The following is a 23,864-nucleotide window of genomic DNA, read 5'->3' as shown; positions in this document are numbered from 1 at the left end:
GCATGATACCATAGTAACCATACGTCGCGCCATGCATGATACCATTGTAACCATACATTGCAAGCATCCATGGTGACATATAAGTTATCAACAGCCCTGGTAAAAGTATCAATATTGTCTAATTTGAGGTCCCCCATAATTTAAAAAAATGTGCAACCATACGTCGCGCCATGCATGGAAAATGTGTTCTTTTAACATAAAAATAGGTCGGCAATTTTTCATGGCTTCCATGGAATCATGCATGGTGCGACGTGTGGTTGCGCATTTTGGTCAGCCCGGGTAAGCATATGTTAACATAGATTGAAATTAACTTACATACTACATATGTCATGTCAAAAGAAAAACATGATTGGCGATAGAATCAATACTAACTAGGAGTAGAGCCACCCATCTGTTTTTCATCCCAAAATCGACATACACCAATAAGTATCCAGAGAGAGACACTTCCACAGCCACGATCAGAGTGGCGGCACTGGCCAACAGCAGACCAAACAGAACAGTCGAGCTGCAAAACGAGGAATTAAAGGACTTATGACCATATGAAATCAAGTTTCGTGCCATCAAGTTTACTACATGCAATCCTAGTTCCATTTAAGTTATTGCTTCTAGCATTTAGATAGCAAATCATTTAATTTAAAAAAAATCATTTTCCTAACCCCTAAATGCTCATTCTTAACTCTGATTTATTTTTATAAGATGTCAGAAAAAAACATGATCTCAAAAAACACTCTTACTGTATTTCGACAAATATTAGGGATCCAGGGCCAAAGAGAAAAATTAGGATCAATTTTAGACTATCCGGCCGGAAATAGATCCATCTCTTCTCTTCTCGTGTAACCAACGAGTCTCATTAAAAAACTCACCTAATTTAGATAATTGAACAAATCAGACTTCAACAAGTCAATGACTCATCAAATAACAGCAAACAACTTTAGCAAAACATTACAAAATAAAACAAATTAATCAGTAAAACACAAACAAAACAGATCGTATTATGTTAAAGCCCTGAATGTTCCGACTATTTTTTAACGTTTATTAATAATGTTCAATTAAAAAAATTTGATGAAAAATCCAAAAAAAAATGAAAATTTTGAATTTTTTTTTTGGATTTTTTATCATTACCTCACACGCTGTCTAAACAAGAAAAGGATATATTTTGCATGTAGTAAATTTTTAAATAAACTAAATAGCATGACTCAGTATCAGTCTAAGTTTCGGAATATATCTCCGCTTAAGTGTTAATAGTACGAATTACATCGCGTGGTAATGATCATTAACAATCATATTAATAAAGTCGATTTGTGACTTCCTGATATCTTAAATTTAAATGTGAACACTCTTCAACATTTGACTGAAAGATAAAATTGGGAACTAAATATGAGAAATGATTGAATTGAAAGCTCAAAAGACTAATGGTTCGGCAATCATGGCGACCACAATCTTCTGATGTGCACAATACTTCCCGCTTGACAAGGGATCTGGACGCCTCTACCAGTACTCCACATCAATTTCATCCAGGTTCTTAAAAAGGATCAGGACCAGGCAAGATCTTTCCAAAACTTGTACTAGCCTTCACACAAAATGTATACAAAAAAACAATCAGTTACGGCTGCGTTTCATTGTTGTATTGATTGCAAATACGAGTTTGATTTGATTTGCAAATGCGAGTTTGATTTGTATGGGTTGCAAATACGAGTTTGACAAAAATTGTGAGTGAGGCAATTTTTACTCAAAGGACCGAAGCCTGTTTTTTCTCTCAAAAATTGTTATACAAACAAATGTACATAAATGGCGATTTCATATGTTGCTTTATCAGTTCATACGTCATACAGTTTTATTTCGTCAGAATGCTTTTCATCAAAATTTTTAGATACATTCTTTGCTGCACTAATTTAAAATATTGAAATTCTCCTCGGGGGAACAACGATAGATTTCAAAAAAATATTCCCTTTTTGGATTTTTAAACTTTGTGTTCCTGACCCAGCAATAACTTAGATTTCTTTAAAAAACAAAAGCGCTGTGAAGTTCATAACTCATCTAGTATAATATAACAAACAAAAACAAGGTTGATAAAATTTCTTTAAATTTTCAAAAAAAAAATATTAATAAACAGTACGCGTAATAACGTTTCCTAATCAATGTAATAAGGTTTTCAAAGTCAGTTGAAATTTTCTACTGGCTTCATAAAAGCTTCTACCTGCTACACACAAAAAAAGTTGCTAACGAATTCAAAATTTGAATTTTAATTGATTTAACTCATACAGACTAAAAAAAATTTTTGGGCAATATCACGCACGATATTTTTTATATAAGAATTGCGGCTGTCATCAGGAACGGTGCGATGCTACGGCATCCTACGACGAAGACTACAACGACTTACAACATCCACTTCAACAAGATTTTTTCAATTTATTGGAGCTTTTGATACCTTACAAACTTATTTCAAAGCTTGTCTCGAGCTTTACGCTGGTCGCCTTCCAGCCTGAATAGTTTGTTCGTCAGATCAAACGTACGTCTACAAGGTTGGTTCCGCCCAGCTTTTGTCTCGCTCGCTAGTCATCTCTAGCTTCTCTCGTTTGCTCGACAGATCAAACCTGTCTCCTTAAAGTTGGTTAAACCCAGCTTCTTGGTCCCTTCGCTAGTAGTCTCTAGCGTTTTCTGTTTGTCCATAAGGGCGGACTTTTCTCCCGAAAGTATGTTCCGCCCACCTTTTGTCTCGCTCGCTAGTCATCTCTAGCTTTTCTCGTTTGCTCGACAGAGCAAACTTTTCTCCTTAAAATTGGTTAAACCCAGCTTCTTCGTGCCTTCGTTAGTAGTCTTTAGCACTTTCCGCTTGTCCGTACGGACAAACTTTTTTCCTGAAAGTCGGTTCCGCCCAGCTTTTGTCTCGCTCGCTAGTCATCTCTTGCTTTTCTCCTTTGCTCGACAGAGCAAGCCTTTCTCCTTAAAGTTGGTTAATCCCAGCTTTCTCGTTTTGCTAGTAGACCTAGAATTTTCCGTCTGTTCGTCAGAGCAAACCTTTCTCCTTGAAGTTGGTTTAACCCAGCTTCCTGGTAATTTCGCTAGTATATCTAGCATTTTTGTTTTTCAGGTAGAACAAACCGTTCTCCTTAAAGTTGGGCTTCGCTAGTTGTCCCTAATTTTTACCGTTTGACCGTCAGAGCAAACTTTGCTTATAACAGTACTCGTGCTTGTGTCTTTTACAGCAAAGCTCTCTTCAAAATAACCTGTCGCCACTGGTTTTCCCTTGCTTGACCTAGGACACTACTTGACTAGTTCTTCTAAACTTTTATCCCTTTATCTACTTTGTTTTGTTGATCGGCTACGCAATGGCTCCTAAAGTTCATTAGAAGAACTTGAACATTAACTGACATCCCAAGAAATCGACGATGTTAAGCTTTCTTTCGAGGAATTTGTTACTCTGGTAACAGAAATTGAAAAAATTGCTGATGAATTAGCTTTTTTTTCTTCTGAAGAAGTCAACGACTGTTTAGAACGTACTTCTACATTGCGCAATAGAAAATTGAAAGCAATTAAGCAAGGGAAAAGTACGAGAAGACTTGCATCGGAAACGAAACATGATTCAATCATAGCTTAGTTGCTCCAGCTGAAAACAACCTCATAGCTTTTTTTGCACCAGTGTGTATTTCCAACGATAACTCAGTTGCTACAGCAACAATAACCGCCAGCCGGTCTTCTGAACCACCGGACTTCTTCTTCATAACTGAAACAACCAGTGTCGGAATGTATAGTAACGAACAGAGGTACTCCATTTTGGACCAAGGTCCATCAAAATGTGTGACAATTTAAGATTGTAACTCTTCTGTAGATGAGAACCTACTTAGAACTCTACACGATTCAAGCATCTGTACCAGCTCTCCTTATCGAGCAGAGGCTCCAGTAACAAAAAAGATGACGTGAAATTTTAACAATTTCAGTAGAACATCCATTTAGCCTCCACAACACTTTGGAGGCTTGTATGATTCAATTTGAACAACATTCCTTTCTCCAATTCTGCATCCCAGAACTAAGGGTTTTTCATGGTCAGACTTCAACATTTGACAGGCCATTGCCAACCGCTACAACTAGTAGCCCTCTTCGGTCAGGCACACAATATGGTCATCGATGGACCTCAACTGACGAAATGAACAACAACAAAAGTTCGCAGCCATTGTTGACTAGTTCGTCTAATCCACAAGACAACACATCACATCTGCTTATAGCTTGAAAGTTTTTAAACTTCTCAATATACGTCTATTGATTTCGATGGAAATGCACTTGATTGTAACAATTGGTTTGAACTATATCAAACATCTATTGGAAAGAATCCTCGTATAAGTCCTATGCAGAAAATTACATATCTTCAAACACTATTTACAGGTTACATGCAGCGCAAAAATTTTATCAGAGAGTTATGGCGCAGACTCTAGCCAGTATGGCCAGGCTATAGAAGAACTCATTCGTAGGTTTGGTAACTCAAAATTCATTGTGGCTGCCTACATAAAACAACTCGAAGACTTCGAGCGTGCAAATCCTCGCAACCTTTTGTCATTTGTGAGGTATTCGAATTTCCTCCGCAAGCTCGTTTATAACTTTCAAGCTAAGGCGCAAAGACTTTTGTAGCAAGAGGGTCACTGAAAAGTTTTCAAATTCCAAAGAGTCACAATGGAATCATTTTTCAGGGAATCGCAACCCAGCTGATTATGCCACAAGAGGAATAAATTCTGGTTCCAGTCTCCCGACTTCCTAATGACACCGGAATTGGAGTGGTTTAAGCCTCCAAGTTCTTCAGCGCAAGACAAGGAGAGGACAAGCCTCTAATCGATTTTTCACTTTTCTCTGATTGGCTCAAGTTACTCAAAGTAACTACGATGATTCTAATGTTTATTAGCTCGTTAAGGAACAAAGAAAAAAATTGCCGATTGCATATTACCGGGATTCAGCAAAATCCCTCATTTCTGAAATTTGACTTGAAAAAATTTTCCCAGAAACCATCAAACGATTACAACTAGGGAAATCCGTTGGCTCCAAACCGTTATCTTCTTGGCAGAACTTTTCTGTACACACCATCAGCGGCCTTCAGTGACCAGCCAATCAGTAAGCTGTTCGCGAAGTCTTGGAGATTGGTGAAAGAGGAAATGGGTTGCTTCTGGCGCCGTCTGCTGAAAAAATATGCCCCGACATCTAATCGGCGCTCGAAATGGTCATATCCAGAGATGTCATCAAAACTGGAGACCTCGAATGGATACTGGAGAACTTCATCCCACTTGCAATCTAGCCACTTGGACGAATCATCGAGATTTCACCGGGTCTGACAGTAGAGCGCGCTCGTGCGTAATAAAAACAGCGCTAGGGAAAAAACTCGACCCGGCGTAAAATTAGCTTTGGTAACACCTAGGGAAAACACTAAGGGCTCCACCGAGGACTTTAATGATCATAAACAATCAAAATACTAATTCGAATTGCAACTTCCTGATATCTAAAATGTAAATGTGAACACTTTTAAACTTTTTAAACACTGTAAGATGAAGTTGGGAACTTAATATGAGAAACCATGGAATTGAAAGCTGAAAAGGCTAATGGTTCGACAATCATTATCATCGCGCGTTAATTTTTCCAAGTCCCAAATTGGCCTGAACGGCGATATTAAAAAACCCCGTTAAGACTGCTCGTATCAGTGTAAAGTCGTGAAAGTTCCGACTGCCTTTTAAGGTTTCGGGAGCAGTAATAGCATGAAAAAGTAAAAAATTTAATGAAAAAAAAGAATTATTTTGATAGGAAAAATTTGATATTTTTTGTAAAAATCATCCCAACACACGCCATTTAAAGTACAAACTGATAAATTTTATTCTTAGTAACACATCAATTGTAACAAATGAGCTTCCTTCAACCAATTTGGAACAATTTTTTGTACGGGTTTAATCTCCGCTTCCGCGTTAATAGCGCGAAATGTATCGCGCGTTAATTGTCCCAAATTGGCCGCAATGACAACTTTATAACCCTTTAACTTGACGAAAAATGATCACAGGTGAAATATTTTTTCAAATTTAAGCTCATGATAGTAATACCTTTTGAATGATATAGAAAAAATTACGTCAAAAAGGCTAGTTAAGAAATCGAAATTGGTCTGAAAACCCACCCCGAGCACAAATATTCCATTATTTTCATTACAAAAGTCGGAACAATAAGAGAAGATTATAATCGATATAAAATAACGAAACAAAATAACACTGAAAACACACTTATATCTTCAGTACAATTTCTCAGATGGATTAACGATCCACTGACTCATTACCAGCACAAACTTTTTTGCGCGGTAGTTATCTCAGTTTGGCCAAATAGGCAATTTTAAACTCCTTAATTGTTCAAAAACGATCACAGAAGAAAGATGTTTTCAAATTCAGCTCAAACTTACAATACGTTCCCATGATAAAAACATCAGAAAATGCAAATTACAAAAAAGAAGTTCGTCTGTAAAAAAACACATTGAGCACACTTATTCCGTCACTTTCTTCTAAAGTCGCAACACTAAACACACAAAAAATATCACTCAAACAAGTTTCAGAACTGTACTTTTGATTCCGACATTCGAAGAAAATGTTGGAATATTTAATCTCGGGTTGGTTTTTTCTCCAGTCAAATTTCGAATTTTCAACACGCAGTTTTTGATGGAATTTTCTATACCCTTTGTTGTTCTGAGCTAAAAAAAAAACAATTTTCTTTTCTGATCATTCTTTGTGAAGTTATGGGGTTTAAAAAGTAATTGTGGCCAAACTGTGATATAATTCGTGGTATTAAAGCGTAAGCGGAGATGTAATCCGAATAAGAAATTGTCCTAGGGATATTAAAGTAACTCTAATGCTGTTTGTTTTTCCGTTAAATTCAGTCGGTTATGGTCTTGTTCTTAAAATTTAATCATTCAGTTTTGTTTTGTTCCCAGTTTGACAGTTAGCAAATGGTTCCCAGCTGGATTGAGTCGAGCTTATTGATTGATGCTAATAGGTCTAAATACAGGTTTGATGTTTGCAAAATTATCGTTTTGTACTTTTCATAGCTTATGGGGTAGTGCTTTTTGAAAAAAAAATTACAACATTTTTTTTATGATTCGTTTCTGAAATTGAACAAATTTTTCCAAAGTTTAAGATTATTCAATAGATGTTAGAAGGTAGTCAATCGGATCATTCAGTGAGAGAAGCTTTATTAAGTTTTGTCGACACATCAGATTCAAAAGAAAAAGCAAAACCAAGTAAAACGAATATCGAATAAACAAAACCTGAAAACTAATGACATAAGGGCAAGGAAAAAGTTAACTACAAACCAAAAAACGAAAAACTTTAAAATGATCCTATTTATATATATATATAACACTACAATACAAAATAAATACAGCAAAACAGCTTCAGAAGGTGAAGGTATGCAATAGAAGCACAAAAAACTTTCACAAAACAGCAGATACAAAGAATGGGACAACATGGAACAAAAAATTTTGTGTATTTTTTCGCTAAAAACTCATTTTTGATACCTAGATTTGATTGTCCTCAAAACCGGTGTCCTCAAACAAATTTAAAAACTACAAAACACACTAGCCATAAATAAAACAATCATTAACAAGTGTTGCTCATCAAAATCCTTATTTAAACCAACAAAGAAAAAAAATACCACTACTGAAACTAAAAACTAATGAGAAACTATGGTAACCGAAGCAACCCGCCATAAAATTACATTTGTTTCCCGCCATAAAAAAAAACATCTTAAAATTCAGTCGGTTATGATCCTGTTCTTAAAATTTAATCAGGATGGTTTCGTTCCCAGCTTGGCAGTTAGCAAATCGTTCCAAGTTGGATTGAGTCGTGATATTGATTGATGCTATTAGTCTGAATAAAGGTTTGATGTTTGCAAAACTTACCATTTTGTACTTTTCACAGATTATGGGTTAGTGTTTATTGAAAAAAAACTCACAAAATTATTTTTTTTTATTCGTCTCCGGATTTGAATAAATTTTCTCAACGCTTAACATTATTGAATGGAGTTTGAAAAGTAGTAGTCATTCGAATCATTCAGGGAGAGCAGCTTTGTTAATTTATGTCGGCCCATCAGATTTCAAAAAGCAAAAGCGGAGAAAACGAAAATCAAATAAGCAAAACCTGAAAACGAATGGCATAAAGGCAAGGAAAAAACTAACAACAAACCAAAAAATAAAAGAACCTTAAAATGATCTTAACTTTTACCTAAATTAAACCTTTTGAACTTAATAGATCATCAAGGCTTTCCTTGGATCTCCATTTCACTTTTATCTAAACTAATTTATATATCATTAAAATAATTCTTGATCATCAAGGCTTATCCTTGGATCTCCCCCACACACTTAGCATAGTGTCTAACGACCTAAAACTTCGATTCACTATCCAACCCTTCCTATGACCCAGGGCTAACAGAAATTTTTCAATAACACTAACCATTCTAATTAGGATAAACAGTGAAGAACTTCGGTTATTCTTTCTTCACTTGATCCCCCCTCTTACCTCAGCCAGGATAGTACTTAAACTTAGTAAGTTTAAAATAGTATCTAACAAACTACTTGTGTTCTAATTATACCTGAACCTTGTGAATCGATTTACTATTCTCCAACCCTTGAACACAATCACTACCCCTAAGTAAGATTAAGTAAGTTAACACCTTAACTTAGACTAGTCACCAGAAAGTAACAATCATTCTCAGGAGTCGATATATACTTTTCTCTCCAATCCTAAAAAACAAGACCCAAGTTAGGCTAAGCCGAAAAAATTGTAAGAACTAACAGTTTATGCATTAAAAATCAATAATCCAAATATTACATCCGTAATCCTAAACCTTATGTCACTAGACAATTTAGGAAATAAGCAAACAATCATATTACACAACTGTGAAATAAACAACGAGAAAAATGATCTCGTAATCACTCCACACAGACAGTCAATAGGATATATTAGAACCAAACGACAAACAATCAAACGAAAAATTTTAAGCAAACAAAGACAAATTACACGAAAAGGATTTTCAAAACAAAGAAACGCATTCTCCGAATCCTAGATAACTGATACCTAGATTTGATTGTCCTCAAAACCGTTATCAACAAAAAAATTTAAAAACTACGAAACACAATAGCCATAAATATAACGATCATTAAAAATTGCTACTCATCAAAATCTTAATTTTAACCAACAAAGAACAAAATACCACCACAGAAACTAACAAAACTATCTAGAAACTATGGGCAATGAAGCAACTCGCCATAAAATTTACATTTATTTCAAATAAAATGACTACAACTGACAAGTTAGTACTCATCCTATCATAACATTAACCACAGCTTTTTGATCAATCAGTAGTTAAGTCATTCTTGTTTTGTATAATATATAAACTGAGCCATACAGCCGCTGGCAGGGCCTCAGAATCTAGAGCATGGGTTAAATTTTGTCTAAAAGCAGAACAAATCAGCTCGGTCTAAAAGCAGAATAAAACCTACCTAGGGTGCTGTTTAGGGTGTTTGAAGTAGTTTTGACTCGAAAGCTCGATAAAAGCTGGAAACTTATATACAATTTTTTTTCGAAAATCTCTCCCACACGCGCTTTAAATTACAAAGCGATACTATTCGCCATCACTAACACACTGCTCGGAGCTGAATTTTTGTTCCAATTTTTGAAGCGAAAGTAACGGAATATTTGTGCTCGGGATGGGTTTTTTTACTTCAGACAAGTTTCGACTTTTAAACTAGCCATTTTTGTCGGAATTTTTTATATCATTCAAAAGTCATTGTTGTCTTGAGCCTAAATTTGAAAAAATATTTCAGCTGTGATTATTTTTCGTAAACTTATGAAAAAGGTTTAAAGATTGCCATTCTGACCATTTTGACCAATTTGTGACAATTAACGCGCAATATAATCCGCGCTATTAACGAGTAAGCGGAGAGTTAATCCGTCTTAGAAATCTTTCCAAATTGGTTGAAAAAAGTTTATTTGACATAATTGATTTATTACAAGGAGCGAAATCTATCCTTTTACACTTTAAACGACGTTTGGGGTGATGATTTTCATTTAAAAATTTCAAGTTTTAGAAGAAAAAAAAATTTCATTTCGTTTTATTTCAATTAATTTTTAAATTTTATTAGTGCTTCATAAACCTTAAAAGGCAGTTGGAACATTCAGGGCTTCGCCCCGATACGAGCAGTCTTGTCATTACATTTAATTTTATAATGTTATTACTGCTCCATAAAATCTTAAAAGGCAGTCGAAACATTCAGGGCTTCGCATGTTTGTATTTGAGCTTAGAGTGTCCATACTTGTTAGATCATTGTCTGTTGTTGCAAATTGTTATGTTGAAGACAGGTCGAAGTAAAGCAGATGAAAAAATATTTCGAGCACAATTGAATCGTTGCTTTCTTCGACAGTGAAAACTAGACGTAATTGTAACAGGCAAGCTGAAAAGGGGTAAGATGACACAATGTAAGTAATAACAGGTGGTGTGGAGCCTGATCCAAACTATATATTATTATTGGTTATAAATTAGATATTTTATCCCTATAAAATATTGAAGACTAACCAATCATACTCTATCTAACTAACAACCCATTTATTTGTAAGTGATGAAATTACTTGTAGTTTCAGCACCAGAGCATTCTGAATTTAACTTGCAGCTTAGTTGCCATTTCCAAGAGACCAACTCGTAACTAACCAGTATACTCTAGATCTATTGAGACTAAGAGATAAAAGACTAAGATTAAGATCGGTATTAGACTAAGAAGTTGCACGAATCTATCCGGCCGAAAACAAGATAGCGTGACGAGCAAACGGTGTACCTTATCTGAAATTACTCTGTGAGTTAAACCATCCGTTCCAACTCATCTGGTGCGACCATAAGTCTCGAATAAGACATTTAGGAATAAAATAGCTTAGAGCTAACCAAAAATAGATTAAAATTAGACAAACATTCACAAAAATGTTACAAGACAATAATTTAATTGAAATGTCTCTACGACTCAAAAGATCAGAGCCGTCATTCCGAACAATACGAGAACTCCCCGGTATTGGAAGAAGACCTCGAACAAGAGACAATATACGACTACAACGGAACTTACCCATAAGTTTCATGGTCGTACGGCAAAAGCCAACGCAAACTGTCATTTTTAGAGTATTATTAGCAATGATGTTACATTTTCATTTACAGGCATAGTTTCATTGAAGAAAATTCTTCACCGATAATTACAGGCGCTAAACCTATTATTGTACAATAATAATTGATAAAATCTCCCCCACACACTTAGCATAGTGTCTAACGACCTAAAACTTCGATTCACTATCCAACCCTTCCTATGACCCAGTACTAACAGAAATTTTTCAATAACACTAACCATTCTAATTAGGATAAACAGTGAAGAACTTCGGTTATTCTTTCTTCACTTGATCCCCCCTCTTACCTCAGCCAGGATAATACTTAAACTTAGTAAGTTTAAAATAGTATCTAACGAACTACTTGTGTTCTAATTATACCTTAACCTTGTGGATCGATTTACTATTCTCCAACTATTGAACACAACCCTTGCCCCTAAGTTAGATTAAATAATTTAACACCTTAACTTAGACCAGCCACGAGAAAGTAACAATCATTCTTCGAAATCGATATATGCTTTTCTTTCCAACCCTAAAAAACAAGACCCAAGTTAAGCTAAGCTGAAAAAATTGTAAAAACTAACAGTTTATGCATTAAAAATCAATAATCCAAATATTACATTCGTCATCTTAAACCTAATGTCACTAGATAATTTAGGAAATAAACAAACAATCATATTACACAACTGTGAAATAAACAACGAGAAAAATGATCTCGTAATCACTCCACACATACAGTCAACATTATATATTAGAACCAAACGACAAACAATCAAACGAAAAATTTTAGGCAAACAAAGACAAATTACACGAAAAGAATTTTCATAACAAAGAAACGCATTCTCCGAATCAGAAACAAGTCATTTACAAGAACTTTATAGATAAAAAGACTCAATAAATAAGTATTACCCAGTTAATGATACATTATTTTTTTCTGACTCAGAAACCACATCACATTCATCAATACAAGGAAAACGAAGAAAAAAAACACATACAAAAACAGACCAGTACGATTATACAATTGGAATCAACCAAAAAAATACACAGAAAGTTACAAATTGACAATCATAAAGCACAAAAAAGAGTCAATATGAAGAAAGTGAAGATGAAAACTCCATCATTCCATTTATAATCACTTCCCTCACTGATGATAGAGGACAACCAAATTTTTGTCAAAATTTAAAAGCAAATTTATTTAAAACGAGGAGTTAGTCCATGCGCAGCAGAATTTCCAGAAGTAAAAATCAAAAGACAAATTGTCGACCACTACCTCAAAGGAATATGTACACCAACACAACACACGGAATCTAAACCATAGAATTACAGAGCACAAACAAATTTCATGGTCGGTATCTACTTCAAACAGACGACGTAGATATAGACTTTTCAAAAGTATTCATAAAATACATAAAAAATATAAAACCAAAATTCACAAAGAGTAAATTCAATTTTTACTAATGAAGTATTTCGAATAATTTATAGCTATTTATCTATATTAGAAAAACCAGAATCCTAAGGAACTTCACCAGTTCAAACATCAAAACATACAACTGTAAGACACAAAATCACGATATTTTCCGAATAATTAAATACAATCCGTGAAAATTTAACCAGTAACGACGGTTCACAAAATGTTAAAATGTTAAACACGATTTACAAAAAATCTTAGCATGGTTTATCATAGATTATTTCGCACATAATCTTGATTTAATCTCACAAGCAAAAAAGAATTTCAGACCCCAAAATTCAACAGATGATTAGCAGAAGATTCAGATTATGTTTAGGACTCTGAATGGTCTCATACATTATTCATTAACATACCAACAGATATTTCAAGTCAAGCCATTGGCACAATATCTATAAACAAAGACTATTTTAAGGTATATCCAATCACTACTGATTCAACACCTTTAAACTATAATTCATTTCTACCCGATAGAACAGGCAATAATAGTTTAAATTCAACTGTCTCACAACAAGCAAGTTTAAATGGAACTAGGAATCTCACACAACAAGATATTCAAACATCATCACATTTCACAAATGAAGAAGTAGTTACCACAGTAGTAACAACAGCACAACAAAGTATCTCACCAATACATCCAAATCTTACAACTCCAAGACCAAAAAATCCAATCTTACCACAAGTAACACAACAATCTACGGTTAAGCCCACCATTGAACCAAGATACCCACATGTGAGTTATCAACTATTTAGACCAATGATGAAACCGATACAAAAACAAAGAACATTCACTAAAAATAACTTTGCAGAACACAATTATAATTATGAAATTAGACCGCAAAGATCTAAATCTTTTCGCCCAAATAAAAAAACTCGAAATCATATATTTTCACAAAGACAAAATTTTGGACAACCAATAACAAATTCAGTAAATTCTCATGACTACACACGCAATTCACTACACCAAAGTGAAAACTATCCATTTTTTCAACAGAGTAAAAATAATGAACAAAACCAAGGTAAACACAATACACCTTACTATACACCTAATTATCTATCATCAAATGATGATGATTATTATCAATCAGATATTTTTGCACCATATACACAAGAATACCGTGCAAAACCACCTCGACCAAATCAAGCATCCCAACATACAAATTTTTACTCACAAAACCTAGCTAATACACAAAATCACTAACCATTGCAAACGCAAAACCCAATCTATACACATCATATCAACCAATATTAAGGCAAAACCCAATTAACACAGATTATTATCAACCAACACAAATGCAAAATGAAATCTCACCACCCTATTATTTACAACAACACAAAATCACAAAAAGTCAACTCACAAATTTTTCACAAATGCCAAATGCCGTAGAATCACTACAGATGACTATGAATCCATACCTCATGGGTGGATCATCAATACAATCAAACAAGCCTTTGACGGTATTCACTGGCACAGATCCTGATTATTCTGTAGAAGATTATTTAAATGCATTCACAGCAAATTTAGTTTTAAACATAGGACCTGAACCCATAAATACGCCACTTCACCAAAATTGGATACATAGACGAACAGCGTTAATACAAACCACGATTGATGGCGCAGCTCAAAAATGGTTTTCAGTTCTACCTATAGAAATAAAATCATATTGGAAAAGATTCACACAAGAATTTTCAAAAATGTTTGATTCAGAAAGGAACAAACAACATCAAAGAGTTTTATGTAATGAAATTCGTAGACTACCTAATGAAACGATCAAACAACTAGCAGTAAGGATCGAAACACTAGTCCGAAAAGTATATTCACAAAATACTCATGATTATAAAAACACAAAAATGAGAGAAATTTTAATGATGACTCCAACACCTCAATTACAAAAAAATTCAATTAAAAAGAGAGCATCACATCCTTCCTCAATTCGAGAACCAGATCTAGATTTGAGAAAACTAGTAGATAAACTAGAACAAACAGAAATCACTATGAAACTAGAAGAAACAGAAAACCTCAAATTACTGTACGTTAATAATATTCAAACTACAACAACACAAATAAATAATATACATAATTTAGACACAGATTTATCCAAAAAAAATCACTGAATTTCTGAATATATATGAGAAAAATCCAAATTTTAAAGGTAAACCATCATTTACAAGATGGTGTAACTATTGCCAAAGATAAGGACACAGTATTGCTGAATGCAGACAAAAACAGCAAGACAATCAAAATAAACCACAAAAGTACAAAGAACCAAATAAATCATTCTATCAATACATGAAAAAAGATCAAATGTTGCCGAACAAAAACATTCATAGTAACAATAGCCCTAGAAAACCACTACCAAATGGCTCAAATCATTCAAGAAATCAATCACCTTATAGTTCTAACTACAGAGTTAGATCACCAGGTACACGAAATTCGCGAAATTCCTCACAAAATCGTTATAGTCGATCACACAGTAGAAATACCCTTTTAACGAAATAATTATTCACAATCAATTTCAAACTGACAGAATTACTCGATTGATACCAGTTCTCATTCTTATCCTAGGAACAGACCTTATTCAAAGGATAGATCAAGAGACTCATCATACAATAGACATAGACAAGTCCACCAGTACGACAAAAACCAAAAAAACAACATCTCCATATATTAGACTTTGAATTTAGACCGATTCATAAGTTTTTTAGAATAACAATTTCTTCCATAAAATAGATGAAAAACTCAAATTCCGATTTTATTTCTCTACACGTGTATAACAGTTCACCATACAAAATCAACTTACTTTAGGACTCTTAGGATATTGCAAAACTAATGCAACAACTTTTCCCACAAAAGAAGTAGCATACAGAGTGAATAATATATTACAACTACTAGATATGTGTCAATCAACAATTCTCGATGAAGAACTATCAAAAAATAATATAATAAGTGATGAAAAAAGGAACACAAACCATTTCAAAAAACACCTTATTTTCAACCAACATTCAAAATATCACACTATACAGAACTACAACAAAAATTCTTGACAATGTTCAATTTTCAACACTCCCAATTAACACAGAATGAATTTGAAAAATTAGCCGATTTACTTTTAAGATATCCAACAGTTTATGCAACATCTTAATTTGACGTTGACTACGTAAATTCACTACTACATTTACAATTGAAACCTGACGCAGGTTTCAAAAAACAAAGAGCAAGTAAAAAACCAATTCATTTACATGACAAAGTCAATAGACTACTTGTCATTCTAGATTAATACGAAATTATATCTCCAGTAAATAAAGGAGAACAACCAAAAAGAAACACCGTTATTAACCCTGTTTTTATCCTCGCCAAAGGAGAATCATTAAAAATAGTTCTAGATGCTAGTTACCTCAATTCACTAATTGATGAATCCAAATGTAATTGGCCAATAGAACCAAGCCAAATAATTTTAACAAAAATAAACGGTAAACATTTCACAACCGCTGAGATGAATAGTGCATATAACCAAATGCCACTAGATGAAAAGTCACGACGATTAACCGCAATTCGTTATGGGAAATCAACAAAACGATTTTAATCGATTAGTCTATGGCATATCCATAGGACCAGCAGATTTCTCAGCCTTCATAGGTAAAACTTTTAGACCACTCATACTTAGTAAAAATGCAATTACATTTTTAGACCATGTTTTCATGCAATCACAAACAAAAGATGAATTGTTCATAGTTCTAGAAAAATATCATCAAACTCTACAAAACGAAAACATGAAAGTAGCCCCAGATAAATCACCTTTTTTCTTAACACTCGTAAAATTTCTTGAACACATCATAGAAAAAGACACTATAAACACACTGAAATCACGAAATGATGCAATTCAAAAACTCCGACTACCATCAAATAAAAAGAAAATCCAAGAATTTCTTGGAATGTTAAACTTCTTAAGTAAATACGTATATAAAACGCAATCAAACTTAAGACCATTTTATAACATTCTTAGACAACAAAATAATTTTGAATGGTCAACAGAACATCTAACACGATTTGAAGAAATCAAAAACTTCTCACAGAACAAATTTCAAACACAACCCCAGATCCAAATCAACCATTTTATGCAATGTGCGATGCTTCAAATTTTGGCATCGGAGCAGCATTATTACAATCTCCCAATGGCACAAACAAAATGAATCTTATATCAGTAAAATCTCGCCTATTTACACAAGCTGAATTACGCCTCTCTACCCTTATGAGAGAGTGCACAGCTATCATACACACTTTTACAGAATATGAATTTTTAATACTTGGATCCAAACATCCAACAGTTCTCTTTACAGACCATAAACCTATCATATTTCTTTTTACACAAAAATCGAATCCAAACCATCGACTTTATAGATTTCAACTAATTTTAATGAAATTTCCAAACTTACACAGAGTATGGACAGCAGGAAAAAACCTTGAACTACCTGATACTCTTAGTAGAAAAACACCACCTGAACTATTAACAAGAAAAACAACAGTTGAAATACCACAAAAAAAAAATTTTTATCTCGCCAAAGATGAAACTTCACCACGATTAGAATGTAAATATGCAGTAAAATTTGTCATAGATCAATCACAAATAAACAATCTACAACATTTTCTACTCTATTTAGATTGTCAAAACAATCATTATGAGTTTGATTTATTAGGAACATCTACATTCAAGCCAATTCCGTATTCATATTGGATCAAAAATAATACTCAACAAATACGACTTAAGCAACAACCACATGAAAGGTACCCATTCCGTTTAATAGAAAAGGAAAACCTAACTGATACCATAAATCTATCAGGATCGCTACCAAGCGATTCAAAATACACGATAAATCAAGTTTTTGATCTTCATGACCCACTTGATACAATACCCCTATCAAAAATATAAGTAGAAAACATTTTCCTACCAACAACTGGAACTATTACAAAAATACCAAAATCTTGACCCCGTCATCAGACAGCTAAAATTATGGCACAAATACAAAACGAAGCCAACAAAAGCTGATACCACAATCTTAGGAAACAAAACACTCCTTAGATACTTCTGAAAATTCAAAAAAACTACTATACGTGAAAACACAGACATTTTAGAATATCAAACACCTGATTTTAAAGTACCATGTCTACTCTTAAGTACGATGTTAATAGCATTCAATACTTCACATACCCTCCACACTAAAGGACATTCAGGATCAGAAAAGACAAACTCTAACTTTATCCAAAAGTTTTATTTTCCCAAAGCACCAATTTGGATCAAAGTATTATGCAATGGTTGTAAAATATGCCAATTAAAAAAAACCCTATCCAAATCAAAATTGTATTAACATAGGCTATAGAGTATCCGGTCCGCACCCTATGTATTAACATAGGCTATAGATTTCCCAATGTATTAAGATAGGGAATAGGTTTCCCAATGTATTAAGATAAGAGGTTTCAGATGGTAAGATGATAAGTTTTTTTTTTCGGCGCCCGAATTTCCCATGTATAGCTTTCCGTATGTATAAGAAATTCCTTGTAGGGAATTAGGAACTCATTAGGGAATAGATTTCCCTATGTATTAAGATAGGGAATAGGTTTCCTATGTATTAAGATGGTAAGGTTTCAGATGGTAAGTTTCAGAAAAAATTTTGGCGCCCGAATTTTTTGAACTCGATTTTGCCGATACTTGCGTTTCTTAGCTAGCTTCTACGGTTTAGATGTTTTGATTATTGTTTTATAGGTTTGATTCAACGAGAAAAATATCTAAAGCTATACTGAAACCTAACGAAACTTCGAGAAAAAAGTCATGTTTTTTGAAAAAAAAATTGGTTTTTGCGTGGAAATTTCTAGTTTTTTTTCGCAAAAATTTTGGCTCGCATTATCTAATTGGTAATTAATACTGTCTCATTATGTGTAGGTTTAGAAATTAAGGTTATGTATTCAGTTTAATTGTACATGGTAAGTCAATGTTAAGAGTTTTTGTTCAAAAACTTGGAAATTTTGTCACAAAAATTGAAAATTTTTCATAAAAACTTTAAAACACTATAAGTTTTATTGTAATTCGATCTAATTTATTGGATAATCTTACTTTCTATCTACCTGAATTTATGCCGAAACTTACTGAAACTTCAAAAAAAAATCCAATTTTTGGAAAAAAAAAATGCAAAAAATTCAAGTTTTTGGGAAAAAAATACAAAAATTTCAAAATTTTCGGAATAAATTGCAAAAATTTCAAAATTTTTGGAACAAACTGCAAAAATCTCAAGATTTTGGCTAGTTTTTTGTTGCTTCTGATCTAATTGAATAAAAAGTAAATACGTTTACAGTTTAAAATTAAGCTCAAATTGTATTTCAATTGGCATCATGTTGAGACACTGATACAAAACTTTGAATAGAAATATGGATTTTTGCAATTTTTTCAAACAAAAAATTGAAATACGATAAATTTTAGCATTATTTGAGCAACAAAGCGGGTTATATAATGCTCTCAACATTAACAAGAGAGCTCATAAAAGCTGAATTGAAATTGAAACTTGTGGAAGATAGTGAAAATAACCGTAATTTTCAAGAAAGTAAATTAAAAATTATTCAAATTTGTCAAAAATTTTCCATTTTCAACCTTTTAATTGGATATTTAACTAATTTTTTGTCCAATTCAGGGAGAATTGAAATAGGACTCTCAATACAAATGAACATTAAGAGCAAAATTCCATAAAATTTCTAGATTTTTGCTCAATGATTAACCCAAATTTGTACAAAAATTACAAATTCAGAGAAGTTATTCACCTTAATAGTACAAATTTTCAGATCAATGATGAAAAATGAACAGTTAATTGCTACAATTGACTAAAAATGAGATAAATTTTTATTAAAAATTTATTCGATATTGGCTCAAATTCAACAAAATCTTCTTCATAAGTGATGATTATCTCTCTGTTGCTTCTGCAACATAATTTTCACGATTTTCCGTAGAAATGTTCTATTTTTAAAGGTTATTCTTACTTTCGGCTTAATACATGGTTTCGCTAATGAACACACTTTGCAGGAAAATTTAGTCAGAACTGGAGAATTTAGGGGGAAAATAGTATCAATCGAACGAACAATTTGCTAGCAGAGATGAAATTAGAACTGATACCGTCTAATTATTTTGATAAAAATTGTAAATGTCTTCCTCAAGTTTCCCTCGTTAGGTGCTACAGTAAACTATTTAAGCAAAAATACAACTTTTGGGATAAATGTCTATCACTTTTCTGGAAAAATAGTCATTTTTTCATGATTTTCTGTAGAAATGCTCTATGCTTTAAGGTTATTCCTGCTTTCTACTTAATACATGTTTTCGCTATTGAACACACTTTGCAAGAAAATTTAGTCAAAACTGGAGAGTTTAGGAGGAAAATTGTATCAATTGAACGAACAATTTGCTGGTAAAGATGAAATTAGAATTGACACCGTCTGATTATTACGATAAAAATTGTAATTGTCTTCCTCAAGGTTGTCTTGATACAGTAAATTATTTAAGCAAAATTACAATTTTTGGGTCAATAAATATCGTTTTGCTTGCAAAACAAATATTAAATAGCTTTTTTTCTTATTTATGAGGGACTTTTTCTCAAAAATCTCCAAGTGAGAAAGAATCGGTGCTGCTTAAAACATTCAAAAAAAATGTAAAAAATGAGAAAATAAATATTTTTACAATTTAAGAACAAATTAGGAGCACATTTATTAGTTATATTCTGAAAACCTCCGGAAATACGCAAAGGAACCTAGTTTCTAACATCTACAATATCTAAAAATTTTTAAAAGAGCGCGTCTCAAAAAATGATTTAGCAAACGAAATCAAAGTGCAAACTGGAACAATTGTGTAATTTTCGGATTTTTATTAAGCAAAAGAAAACTCTATCTAGTTTAAAAAAATTGTGAAATGTAGATCTTAAAAGCTGTCTTTGCTTTATGCTTCATGTACTTCTTCCAAAAGATGTCGGATTGAGTTTGTTTTACAAAAATTATCCTCAAAACATCTGATTTTTCATAAAAAGTTACCTTATATATCAAAGGATAACAAACTTTTCTAATGAATTACACATAAATACCAACCTTTGACCCTTTTTATGTCGGAGTTTTTCTCAAAATATGGTTTATAAGCTAAATTTTAGTAAAATTATCTCAAAATTCCCAATGAATTTAATTGAGTTTCTATCTCATTTTCTCAGTTTCTGCTTCATCTTCTATTTATCAAATTAATTCAATTTGAACAAAAAATATTATTTGAAAAATGAATTTTTGATGGAAAATGTATCTTTTCAACGAACGTTCAACAATCTGAAGCTGAATTAATACCATGAATCCTTTGCGAAACGTCTTCAAATGATTTTCTCTTCTTGATAATTTTATATTGCTGTTTCAACTCTGAATTTCGGTTTTGAAGTAAATTTTTGGTTGAGAATGATGTATATTATTATCTTGAAATTTTCAGATGTTAGCAGAAAATACATATTTTCCAGGACAACTATCACTTTCTTTTCTGAATCGTAGAAAAAAAAGCAAAAGAAAACCATAATTCTTAGTAAATCAATCCCCAATATCTGCTACGCTCTATTCTATGATTACTCTTACAAGCACTAAGCAATAAAATTTTAAAATGGTTACTAGGTAAAACCTTTCAATAAATCAATGTTACATAAATATCCAGTTTTTTTTTAAAATTTCATCAAATACTTAAGCACTCCTTAGCGTATGTGATTCACTTTTACTACAAATTTATCGCAACAAAATCCCCGCAAGCTGGCAACCCATGGAGTTTTCACAGTAGATGGAAGATTTTCGGATCGATTTCCATTGAAAGTTTCAAGACAATTTGAACTCGGTTGTTGCTGGTTTTATCATCAATCAGAACCTTTGAATATGACAAAACAACAATAATGATGATAAAACTGTAAATTTTTTACTAGATGTTTTTCAAATTTAGTGTATAGTCTTTTCAGATTCAGTAAAAATTATTATCAAAGTATTTTCTACTATGTTTTAATTAAAAACATATCAGTTTTACCTTCTCTTGGAGTGTGTTTTGAGACTACTGAGCACATAATTCAACATTATGTTGACAATGCTTCTTCTTGATATGATTAGTAAGTTCCTTGCTGCTATATGTATGAAAGTTACAATTGGAACACTTTAAAACGTCACAGTGCTTTCGATGTCTTGATGCGTGTAAGCGAGTGTATTCTCTTCCACATCAAGACTTGCAATTCTTTCGTTTCTATTCAATGACGTCATCTCAATAAGTAGAAGAAGAAAAAATGGGCGATTTAGAATGTCCCACATTTTTAGAAAAAAAAATTGAATAACTTCAAAAAATGAATAAAACTCAATAGTAAAAGCAAATTTACCAACCAATTGCTTTTAACGTGAAAAAAATCAGAATGGATTTACTATTTAGTCTAGCTGAAATTAAATTTATCCAATCTAACCATGGAGTTTTCAAAAGTTTTGCTATCAACCAATCAGAGTCGAGCATTAATTATAAGGAAAATTTTATCTTTTCTGATATCAACCAATCAGAATCGACTTTCAATGTTCATGGAAATTTCAATAAATTTTATGTCAACCAACCAAAACTGAGTTCTACATCTCATGGGTCTTTCAACAATTTCAATATCAAATGATCAGAATTGAATATTCTTTTAGTAACACAACAGATTAGAATCAAGCCTTTTGTAAAAGTGAACTGTTTATTATTTTAAAAAAAACTTAAACAATATTTGAAAAATTTCTATCAAAAAACATCTGAATTTTCTCGATTTACTTTACAAGAAAAAAGGAAAAAAATCCAATTGATTTTCTTATTGATGAAATAGATGTTGAATCTTACTTTCTTCACAATTTTTTGGACGTTTATGTTGTCCAAAATAGAGTTCTCTGACTAAGTAAAGGACTCTTCAGAGAAACTTACTCAATCAAAGAGTTTACTTGTGATCCACATATTGCGTGTCAAAGCTTCAAACTTACGGTTGAATTACACATCACAAGGAAAGAAATTTTGTTTATTCTCGAGAATTTGAAAATAATCAAAAAGTCGTACGATAATATATCAAAAAGTCTTTTTATCTCCTACTCAATACCCAAATTTGTAAAAACTCCCCAGCAAAGTTCTTTATTCCTTCATTTCTTTAAGGATTTTCAAAGTTGAAAATCCTGCTTGATTCGATTTGGAATCAGATTTCCAGAGATTTGCTTTGAAAAATTCATCAAATTTGAGTTATCCTCCCAAATTTACATCAAAATCAAAGAAATTGACTATCTACTTTAAAATCAAGAATTTCTCATTGATTACATAAAAAAATTCAATTATCTTGATGAAAAACTTTGTAGCGATGCTACTTGTTCGCTATTCTTTTGTTACTAATATCAGCAAAATTTCTTATTTTTAAGGTAAACAACATTTGGTCATTTTTTGCTGCAATTGATTTTGTGTATATTTTTACTGATTTGGAAGGTTTAAGTCTTTAAACATTTCTCTGATTGAATACGACAACTAGAACAAAATAAACATTTTTGTGAGTGGAAACGACAATATCCAAAATGGAGCTTTGTTTCCGATTGGACACGACTTTTATCCAAGAACGCCATAAAAGGAAGCTGAAATCTGATTGGACACGACTACAATCCAAATAAGGAAAATCAATTCTGATTGGTCAAACCCACACATTCGAGTTGAAGGTACCCCTAACTCCTAACTAAAAATCATTTTATTTTCAACTTAACTACCGTCAACTACCTCCTTTCTCAGCTCTAACTACCTTAATTTCAACTTATCTTCCGTCAGCCACCCTTTTATCAGCTCTTTCTTGTTTTTACTCTTTAACTCAGTTTATTGCTCAAAATGATCTTCTCAGTGCAAAACAGCAACCTTATGTACTCTGTAGAATTTTCGCAGTACAAATTCAAGTGCGAGAAACAGTCTCTGGAGTTTTTCTGGCACGAATGGACATCCCAATCCAAGTCTGGCACATGGTGGAAGTGATGCGAAGGGATTTTAACGAACATCATATGACACAAGTACCCATGACAGAGAACCAACTTGAAGAAATGCAAATGATGGAGGAAGTTTCTGATCATGTGGGAATGAACTATCCCGAGATTCCGGACTCAATATTTGTGGCTCAACCAGTCGACGACTTCCTCTTTCTTTGGGAGGTGGAAGGATCAGACGAAAACCCCATCACAATAGATGAAGATG

At 32.9% G+C, this 23,864-nt stretch overlaps 1 protein-coding gene across 2 annotated transcripts in view; it reads right to left on the bottom strand.

Moving 5' to 3' along the window:
* LOC134840307 (uncharacterized) overlaps positions 1–23,864 on the bottom strand; it is a 107,917-nt gene that overhangs the window by 64,155 nt on the left and 19,898 nt on the right. Inside the window, exon 2 of one of the 2 annotated variants that reach the window (XM_063856059.1) lies at positions 373–505. In XM_063856059.1, coding sequence (XP_063712129.1) covers positions 373–505 — 133 coding nt within the window. Of the gene's footprint in view, positions 1–372; positions 506–23,864 lie in introns of those variants that run through there. The other variant, XM_063856062.1, reaches the window with a different exon arrangement.

This window comes from Symsagittifera roscoffensis, chromosome 2, assembly GCF_963678635.1.
Source record: "Symsagittifera roscoffensis chromosome 2, txSymRosc1.1, whole genome shotgun sequence".
Lineage (NCBI taxonomy): Eukaryota > Metazoa > Xenacoelomorpha > Acoela > Convolutidae > Symsagittifera > Symsagittifera roscoffensis.
Note: the sequence above shows the minus strand (reverse complement) of the source record. Positions and strands in the feature narration are given on the sequence as shown.